Source organism: Etheostoma spectabile, chromosome 15, assembly GCF_008692095.1.
Source record: "Etheostoma spectabile isolate EspeVRDwgs_2016 chromosome 15, UIUC_Espe_1.0, whole genome shotgun sequence".
NCBI lineage: Eukaryota > Metazoa > Chordata > Actinopteri > Perciformes > Percidae > Etheostoma > Etheostoma spectabile.
In genome coordinates, this window is record NC_045747.1 from 31,517,466 (window position 1) to 31,528,604 (window position 11,139).

An 11,139-nucleotide genomic window follows, 5' to 3' on the forward strand; every position below is an offset into this window, starting at 1 on the left:
CTCCCTGCAGTTGTTTGTGGCCTTGCACCGCTCAACAACAGGATCGTAGGAGGCGTAGACGCCCCCCCAGGGGCCTGGCCCTGGCAGGCCAGTCTACACAGCAGCAACGGACACTTCTGCGGAGGCTCCCTGATCAACAGCCAGTGGGTCCTGACTGCTGCTCACTGCTTCCCCAGGTGAGCTCTGGTCCTGATCCAGGACCAGTATACATACACAAATACATGTACACACACACACACACACACACACACACACACACACACACACACGTGTATACATGTATACATGTATGTATAGACACACATATATATGCACACACACACATACATATATATACACACACATATACACACACACACATACATATACACACACATATATACACAAGTATACACAGTACATACACACACATCCACACACACACACACACACAACACACACACACATATACCCACAAACATATATAACACACACACAAACAACACACACACACATATCTACACACACCACACACACATATATACCACAACCACACACACACACACACACACACACAACATTCATATATATATATATATATACTAATTAATATTAATATATAATATTATATATATACAACACTATATACATAACACACACACACACACACACACCCCACACACATATCTACACACAAACAACACACACACACACACACACACACACACATACACACGAACACACACACACACACACACACACACCCATGATTATATAGATAATAACTCTGCTTTCTCCACCTCTTTATATGTTCATGTTGTCCTCTGTGTTTCTCAGAGGCGTCCCGTCAGGTTTTACCGTTTATCTCGGACGAGCCAACCAACAATCCCTAAACCCCAACGAGGTGTCCCGGTCGCTGTCCCGGCTCATCCTAAACCCAAACTACAACTCCGACACAATGGACAACGACATCGCCTTGTTGCTCCTGTCCTACCCCGTCACCTTCACCAACTACATCCGTCCGGTGTGTCTGGCGCCGGCCGACGGCACGTACCCGGCCGGGACCACCTGCTGGGTCACCGGATGGGGAACCATCTCCAGTAGCGGCGGTGAGTTGGTTTTAAATTAATTTAATTTAATTTAAGCTGTTTATCACTACACACAGGCCGGAAATACACACACACCTATTCATGCACTACTGGAGAGATGTCAGAGTGTGTGTGTGTGTGTGTGTGTGAGTGTGTGTGTGTGTGTGTGGGGGGGGGGGGGGGGGGGGGGGGGGGGTATCCGTGCCCTTGCTCAAGAGCACCTGGCAACGGCCCATGCAGGATGCCGTGGCATCTCAGCTCCACCAATACCACACTCGTGTACTTTGGTCCGCATGGGGATTGGAACCGGCGACCCCTCCGGTGTAACCATAACTACAGACTGAGCTACTGCCCCCCCCCCACCCCCCCCGTCAAGTTGATTTTAAATGTTTTATTAATGGTGAATGCTCGGATGGATTCAGACCGTTCGTAGTCCAGAAGCACGGAAGAGAAACCTGCACAGGTGGAAGAACCCTTGTGTTGAAAATCAACACTTTTGTTGATGTTTTTAACTTTTTCTCACGTTTTTGTCCCTTTTTTCAACACTTTTGAGGCTTTTTTTCAATGTTTGTCACTTTCTTTGACGTTTTCAACACGACGTAACACTAACTTATTAACTTTAGTTTTAGGTTACCCTCTAGGTAACCCAGGTAACCCAGGTGACCCTGCACTGGGTCACCTGGGTTACCTGGGTTATTTAAAACAAGAACAGGTTTAGCGAGTCTTTTGTTCCTTCAGCAATTAGACTGTTGACTGAGTCGGACAATACAAAAACATGGGATCTGATTGTATTGTGTGTCTGTGTGTGTGCGTGCGTGTGTGTGTGTGTGTGTAATAGTGGATTACAGTTCTATCACAGTCTCAGGGATCATGTAGCCCACATCGCAGTGAGCAGAGGTTTTGTTGTGGTCTATGCAGGGAACAGGTCTATAATGGAGGGTGGAGGGTGGACGGATGGTTTTGTCTAAACAAATAAATATGTAAAGAAAGGTCACAGATGTAAATAGAGTTGAACAATAAATCATAACAAATTAGGTTGATTCAGCGGACTTACGTCAGCAATGCATCAACAATCTGTCCTTGGTTTTTCTCTTAAAAGGGGCTGTAGGCCGGGTTGTGAAGATCCAGGACTTAGGATTCAATTTGACATTGTTTTTGTCCTTTTTTCCAACGTTTGTGATGGTTTGCCAATTTTTCAGATTTTTTAAATGTTTTATCTGTCATTTGTTCAGATTTTTTTGATATTTTATTTGTAATTTTTTAAGATTTTTTAAATATCTTGTATTTTTTTCAGATTTTTTGATATTTTATTTGTCATTTTAAAAGATTTTTTTGATATTTTATTTGTCATTTTTTCAGATTTTTTGATATTTTATTTGTCATTTTTTCAGATTTTTTTGATATTTTATTTGTCATTTTTTCAGATTTTTTTCAGATTTTATTTGTCATTTTTTCAGATTTTTTTGATATTTTATTTGTCATTTTTTCAGATTTTTTGATATTTTATTTGTCATTTTAAAAGATTTTTTTGATATTTTATTTGTCATTTTTTTCAGATTTTTTGATATTTTATTTGTCATTTTAAAAGATTTTTTGATATTTTATTTGTCATTTTAAAAGATTTTTTTGATAATTCATTTGTCACTTTTTCAGATTTTTTGATGTTATGTCACTTTTTCAGATATTTCTAATGTATTTTCAGGCCTTTTTGTCTCCATTTTGTCGCCTTTTTGTCGCAATTTGTCACCTTTTTGTCCTATTTTGTGACTTTTTGCCTCCTCTTTGTCGCCTTTTTGTCATAATGTGGGCCCTTTAAAACCTGCAACCATTCGGTTTGCAGGTTTAGATTTGAGGACGGGAACCCTTATGGGAAGGAGGACAACCAGCCGATGTGGTCTTATGGTTTGGAGGACTCGTTGGTTTTTGGAGCTCAGAGGAAGACGCTAACCCAGACTGTTGATATCTCTTTTCTTGGTCTTCAGCTCCTCTTCCGTTCCCCCAGAGGCTGCAGGAGGTCAGCGTCCCCGTGGTGTCCAACGCGCAGTGTAACAGCGCTTACGGGTCAATCACAAGCAACATGATCTGTGCCGGTCTGGCTGCGGGGGGGAAGGACTCCTGCCAGGTGAGTCCGTCTGCACGACTCTGATAACAGACCCCGTTACAGCTGCACAGGAGTCGAGGTCTAACGTACACGTAGCTACGGAAACAAAGCTCTGTAGTTCCGATGTGTTCCACGTGTTTATGACCGTTTCCACGCTGACTGCTGCTGGGAAACTAAACGTAGGAACAGGGAAATATTCAGTAACGTGGTTTATTTACATATCTGTCGTACTGTTGAGGTAGTTGCACATTTTTGCATTTCCAACTTGTATATATTCAAATATTTGTTCTTGTATTTTATCCTATTGTTATTTCATGTATGTTATATGTATGTATACACTCTTAAAACTGCTGGGTTAAATATATATATATATATTATATTGTATCCTTGTATTTCATTATATTTATATTCTGTGCTGTGTGACTGATTTTGCTGCTGTAACACTATAATTTCTCATTTTATTGGGATCAATAAATATCTATCTATCCAGATATCTATCTATCCATCCATCTATCTATCTATCCAATATCTATCTCTCTATCTCTCATGATCTCTCTTTCTATCTATCTACTCCATCTATCTTGCTATCTTCTTCCTATCTTTTAATATCTATCATATCATCTATCTCTCTCTCTTCTCTCTGATCTCCAGTCTCTCTCTCTCTCTTCTATCTCATCTTCTTATCTCTCGCTCTCTCTATCTCTATCTATCTATCTATCTATCTATCCATCTATCTAATCTCTCTAATCTGATCTCTATACCTCCACAGTGTCCCTCCGTGTAGTCAATGTCATAGTACCAGTGTGGCAGGTGTTATAGTTGTCCTGGTCTACCTGTCCATGGGTGACTCGGCGGCCCGTTGGTGACTAAAGCGGATCTCAGTGTATCCAGATCGGAGGGTGAGCTTTGGAATCGGCTGTGCGAGCTCCCAACTTCCCGGGCGTCGAGTCCCTACGCCCGGTGTCCCAGTACAAACTCCTGGAGCACCAGACCACATCGCGGAGCGCTCTTGTGTTTTCCCTCCGCTCAGTCTCCCTCTGCTGCTGTCCTTCTTCCCCCATCCTCCTCTCTCCTCGTCCTGGTCCTAGTGAGATCCTGTTCCATCCACACTCTTTATTTTACCAAATTTAGCTATCACTTGGAATGACTTCTACTTACAACCCTGTCCATAGTGGTCCTGTGAATGGAGACGGCAGCCCATTTTGTCTAGACACACTTGTTTGTTTGTTGAATGTTGTGGGCGAGGATTCAGTGTAAATGAATGTTATCGCATTGAAAATGTCTCAATCACTTATTTCATATCCCAGTCTGAATGACCCTAAAACACAAGACGTCAGGTGGACTCATCTCCAGGTGTTGTAAAATAATCTCGCTTTAAGCCTTGGAATTGAGACTCACTTCACCGATTTATTCTCAGGAGGTTTATTTTAACACGTGGCAAGATGGAAACTTATGGAGCGTCTCACGATTACACACACACACACACTCACACACACACACACACACACACACTCACACCCACACCACACACACACCACACACTCACCACTCATGCCACACACACGCACAACACACACACGCACACACGCATAGCACCCACACACGCACACACACGGACACACGCACACACGCATGCACACACACACTCACCACACGCACACACCCACACCCACACACACGCACAAACGTCTCTACAACACACGCCACAACACACACACACACACGCACACACACACGCACACACGCATGCACACACACTCACACCTACACACACAAAACGCATCTACACAGCACGCATGCACAACACACACACACTCATTCCACACACACACACCGCATGCACACACACGCACAAACGTATCTCCACACACTACACACACCCACACACACACGCACAGACACGTACACACACATGCACCACTCACACCTACACACAGCAACGCATCTACACCCTCACGCATGCACACCACACAACCATGCACAACACACACCTAAACACACACACTCACAACCGTATCTCACACACAACACACCCCACACACACAAGCACAGACACGTACCACACGCATGCACACACTCACCCTACACACACAAACGCATCTACACACGCACGCATCCCACACACACCACGCTGCACACACCACACACACGCATGCACACACACACGCACGCATCACACACCCGCACGCATGCAATCACCACACATGGCACCACATAACTATTTTTTGTACCACTGAGGATTAAATCATGTTTACGTTTCGAGGCGGGGCTTCCTCTTTTTGGAAATCAAATTATGGTCCCCCCCCCCTAGTCACGTCACCCAAAGGCACCCTGGGCTCACCCCCCCTTCCCACCTCCGTCATCATCTCTGTCTCTCTCTTCATCTCCCTGTCTTTCCATTTCCCCCCTCTTCCCCTCTCCCCCTCTCAAAACACTGAACGTTTCCATGGTGCAGCAAGCCCAAGTTGTGCTCCTATTAAAGAATAATGGACAGACTGAAAGAAACACTAATTACCCTTAAAACCATAAAAGTTAACGTTATTTATCCCATTTTCCCATTGACGTAACGCCGCACACGAGTAATTTTATGTGGTGGTTTCTGATGGCTCTCCTGAGGAAGCGAGAAACAAATCATACTCGTGGGGGGACAATTGCGACATATTCTCCGGATGTTCTTGATTTCTATAATAATATATAATTTAGTAAGCTTTGAGTTCCGTGGTAGAGATTTGATGGACTACAACTCGGCCGTGGTACTACATGTTTCCCCGGTCGCCTGCTCTGTTTCATCGGACTACAGGCAGCGTTGCCGCGAGACGGAGGCTGCCTGGTAGTCCCCAACCCGGGTCAACATACCTAACCGGGTACGCTACACGACCCGGGTACATGCAATAGCGGCGCCAGGACTTTGTTTAGGGGGCCTCAGAACTGGATGGGCCCAGTTGGATAAGTCAAATATAAAACTCCGTGTCGGCGCTTTTCTGCGAGGACAGCGACTCGGCTGCCTGCTGTTTGTCTCGTCCTCAGAGACTCGGCAGCCTTCGTGTGTCTCTGTCCTCAGAGGACGCGACTCGGCTGCCTGCTGTGTGTCTCTGGCCTCAGAGACCTCGGCTCCGCTTGTGTCTCTGTCCTCGAGGACAGCGACTCGGGCTGCCTACTGTGTGTCTCTGTCCTCAGAGGACAGCGACTCGGCTGCCTGCTGTGTGTCCTCTTGTCCTCAGAGGACATCGGCAGCCTGCTGTTATGTCTCTGTCCTCATAGACAGCGACTCGGCTGCCTACTTGTTTTGTTTGTGTCTCTGTCCCTCAGAGGACAGCGACTCGGCTTGCCTACTGTGGTCTCTGTCCTCAAGACTCGGCAGCCTGCTGGTAGTCCCTCTGTCCCAGATGACAGCGACTCGGCAGCCCACTGTGTTGGTCTCTGTCCTCAGAGGCAGCGACTCGGCTGCCGAACTGTTTGTCTCTGTCCTCAAGACTCGGCAGCCGCTGTGTGTCCTGTCCTCAGAGGACGCGACTCGGCACCTACTTTGTGGTCTCTTTCCTCAGAGGACAGCGACTCGGCACCTACTGTGTGTCTCTGTCCTCAGAAACTCGGCACCTGCTTTGGGTCTCTGTCCTCAGAGCAGCGCTCGGCCCTACTGTGTGTCCCTGGTGTCCTTCTGCCTCACTCAAGCTGAGGGTACAAAGAAATGCCCCTTGCCATAACCTAACTTCATTTTTCTCTTTTGAAGAGTTTCAATAGGCGACACAATGTATTTACTTATTTTCTATTTTTATACTCTTTATTTATTGATCCATTACCGGAAATTACCGTTTACTACCCCCGTTGTTATTACACATTACACAAACAGGCCGAACTTACACACACACACCACTCCACCACTTACTTGCCTCCCCCCCCCCCCCCGCTTTATAAACTTATGAATTCAGAAAGACTGTGCATTGAACTGACTCAGCTGCTGGACAGAACAGAGCAGGAGACCATCCAAACAACCCCATCTGATACTAATCACATACTACCCCCATGTGAAGTTTATTGTAAAGTATCAGGGTTCATTGTTTTAATTAATGCTTCTGGCTCAGGTCCTCCGACTTTCAACTAAAGATAAGGTCTCTGGAACATCGACGTGTTGGACGGATCCTCGCCTCTCACCCAGCAGTTCATAGACATGTAAAATAAATCATTAATTCAATTAACAGACTCACCTGCATACCGATATCTGATTTGTTTATATTCTCCCTAGAGCTGACGATATATAGGCCGATAATTAGGGCATTCCTGATCGGTATCATCATTAATAATGGCCGATTTAAATATCCAATATCCCCATGACTACCCCCTAAACACACCAAATCACTCAAAGCTAGTGCTAGTGAGATGAGTCCGTCCATTGTTCTCCTCATATACCCGTCACCTCCGGGGGGGCCCGATGATCCGCCGGGATCCCCTACAACACGGTACTAACCAATCACGCACGTTGGCCAAACCGGTACTCGTTTTATATAGTGCTCACTATATCTCATTATGTCTCAAATGTTCTCCTTATGTCTCATTATTTCTCATTATATCTCATTATGGCTCAATATGTCTCATTATATCCATTATGTCTCATCTGCCTCATACTCTCATTATATCTCATTATGTCTCAATGTCCTCATTATATCTCATTATGTCCTCAATATGTCCTCATGTCTCATTTGTCCATGATGTCTCAATATTTCCTCATATCTCATTTGTATCTTATATCTCAGTTATCATCTCCATTATTCCTCATATCCATTTCTCAGATGTCTCATATCCATGATGTCTCATTATGTCTCAATATGTCTCATATCTCATAGGTCTCATTTATGTCTCATTATAAGTCTCATCTACTCATCCTCATTAGTCTCATTATATCTCATATCTCAAGTATGTCTCATAATACTCAATATGTCTCATATCATCAACATTCTCATTATATCTCATTATGTCTCAGTATGTCCACATTATATTCCTTCCCATCTGTCTCAGTTTGTCTCATTATATCTCAAATATGTCTCATACCTCAATATGTCTCATTATCCTCATCTGTCTCCAATTTCATGTCTCATATCTCATGACGCATTATACGCATTTATTCTCATTATATCTCAATATTTCTCATTATATCTCATTATGTCTCTATCTCTATTCCTCTACTCTATGTCTCATTATATCTCATTATGTCTCATTATTTCTCATTTCTCAATATGTCCTCCTTATACTCATAATTATAGAAGTTATATCTCAGATTATCTGCATATGTCCAAAATAATCTCATTCAATTTTGGGCCTCCAGTCCAGACACCCTAACACACACACACGTACACAAAAAGCCGCGGTAACGCTGGAGTTTCAAGCCCGTTTTCCCCTCCAGAGCCAGAAGGACAGAAGCCTGTCTTCCTAGATTTAATAAAACCTCATCATACCCAACCATCCGCTGCTACAGTCTCAGGTTTTACGAGACCGATTTAGGTCCACATGGTACACCTGTTTGCTGATGTAACCATCAGCTGGAGAAGATCTTATCCAATTTAGTCTCTTATGTCCTTTTCCACCAAGGCTACAGGGTGCTGGTTCTGTTTCTGGGTCTGTGACAGTTGGTGCGGTTTCGACTCTCCATTCTCTACGAACCGCTGGATCTTCCCCTGCCTGAGAGCCGCAGACCGTTGGTGTCCTCCCCAGACCACGTGGTTCTGGTTTTCCTCCCCAGACCACGGGGTTCTGGTTCCCCATCCAGTGTCCAAAGCTAACACTAACAGCTCTCTAGGGTTAACACTACTCGGGGTTTTTCAAAAAAAAATCATGATAACCCCGCTTCCCCGCCCCAGCACCTTGATTTTTGTAACCGGTTCTGATCTCTATACGGCAGCGTTACGTTGGTGCTGGTGGAACCCTTGTTCTTGGCCGCAGATCCCAGGTTTAATTTTTTTGGAAAAGCAAAGACCGTTCTATATCTGGCCCTGACTCTCCGATCAAATCTGGCCCTCCGATCAAAATCAATAAAACGTTGATATGACACGTTGTCCTGTTTGTAGTTTATTAGTGTCGCCCGCTGGTTTCCTCGGTCTGTGTGTCTCAGATGTTGCTGATCCGAGTCCCTGTCCAAACACTTAAGTTGCTGATTGTGGTTTTAGAGATCAGGTCTTCGTGCTCCATGTCCGCTTTACTAGAAGCCACGGCGCCCGGAGAGTTCGGCTCAGCACAGCCACTACCTACCTACAGGAAAGTCGCATGTCCTCACGCATGTCCTCATGGTACGCATGTTTCCATGCATGTCTCTCACTCATGGTACTCGTGTGACCACAGTCTTTACACTCAGGGAGCATGCTACACGTGCAAGGATTTTTTAGTTTGATTTATAAATGTTTCTTAAAAACTCGCTTTGGATGGATCTGTTCCAGTGACGTCCCTTGCAGGCTACTGGACGTCTGCTGGACCTCAGGCTGCAGACGCCCTCGGCAGCGGTGAGTCAACACGTTCTCCCTCAGGGTCGAGGCTGGCAGCACCCGAGGGTCCAGGACCATTCAGGGCTTTAGCCATAACCTGGTGCGCTTTGGATGCTTTATATAGCCTTAGTGGTCCCCTCTCCGTTCTGAAGTCTTCGGTATAAGACCTTAGTGGTCTCCTAATCCTTTATCTGAAGTCTCTTTATAAGACTTAGTGTCCCTAATACTGTTCTGATCTCTATTATCTAACCTTAGTGGTCCCTATACTGTATCGGGGAAGTCTCTTTATAGAGACCCTTAGTGGTCTACCCCCCTTGGCCCAGAGATAAATACTGTATCGCAGTCTCTTTATATAGACTTAGTGGTCCACAATCCTTATCTGAAGTCTCTTATATAGACCTTAGTGGTCCCTAATACTGTATCTTAATTCTTCTTTAATATAGACCCATTAGTGGTCCCTAATACTGTATCTGACTCTCTTTATATCGACCTTAGTGGTCCCTAATACTGTAATCTGAGGCATCTTTAATATAACCTTAGTGGGTCCCCTAATACGTATCGAAGTCTCTTTATATGACCTTGTTTGTCCCGAATACTGTATCTGAATCTCTTTAATAGACCTTAGGGTGGTCCCTAATACTGTATCTGAAGTCTCTTATTATAGACCTTAGGTCCCTAATACTGTATCTGAAGTCTCTTTATATAGACCTAGTGGTCCCCTAATACCGATATCTGACGTCACTTTTTATAAAGACCTTAGTGGTTCCCGAATCCTGTATCTGAAAGTCCTCTTTATATAGTCTTAGTGGGCCCCGTAATACTGGATCTGAAGTCTCTTTCTTATACCTAGTGTCCCTACTCCTGCTCTAAAGTGTCTTTTTATATAGCCCTTTAGTGGTCCCTAATCCGGTATCTGAAGTCTTTCTTTTATATAACCTTAGGTTCCCCTAATACTGTATCTGCAGTCTCTTTACATCATAAAATCCATACACGACCAGATACAGTATTAGGGACCACTAAGGTCTATATAAAAGAGACTTCATGTTGGTTTGTCACTAAAGAGACTCCCTTTTCCTCTCTTCTCCAGAAGTACGCGTATTTCTTTAGGAGACAACAACTTCACAGAGTGTCAGCGTCTGTTTGACAGTACGATCGCCGCGTACTTCCTTCCTCACACCAGCGGAGCGTACAGCTCGGATCGCAGGGTCATAACTTCAACTGCCAACTCGTCAAGGGCGCGAAGGTGCCAACTCTGAGTAGACGTCCGGCCGCGGGATAGCACCCCCGCAGGCACATCACTTTGTGGATCGTCTCAACTCCAACACGTCCGTAGCAAACTTTGCGACTTGCCATTCAGAAAAAGCTGCATGTTGGGGTGGGAAGCTAGGAACTGAGAAACCAGGATTGATAGTTGACTGAAAGGGCTGGGAAACTGGTGGGAGAGTTAATACAGTGGATCGGGTTGTGATTGATCGGGTGTAAATAATGGGGGCCCCGGTCA

The 11,139-nt window shown here is 44.7% G+C and overlaps 1 protein-coding gene across 3 annotated transcripts in view; it reads left to right on the top strand.

Annotated features, from left to right (window-relative positions):
* The window catches only part of LOC116702991 (serine protease 33), a 15,271-nt gene that overhangs the window by 3,049 nt on the left and 1,083 nt on the right, over window positions 1–11,139 (top strand). For 2 of the 3 annotated variants that reach the window (XM_032537561.1, XM_032537560.1), the window contains 3 exons: window positions 11–176; window positions 817–1,088; window positions 3,050–3,189. In XM_032537561.1, coding sequence (XP_032393452.1) covers window positions 11–176; window positions 817–1,088; window positions 3,050–3,189 — 578 coding nt within the window. The remainder of the gene's footprint in view (window positions 1–10; window positions 177–816; window positions 1,089–3,049; window positions 3,190–11,139) is intronic. The other variant, XM_032537562.1, reaches the window with a different exon arrangement.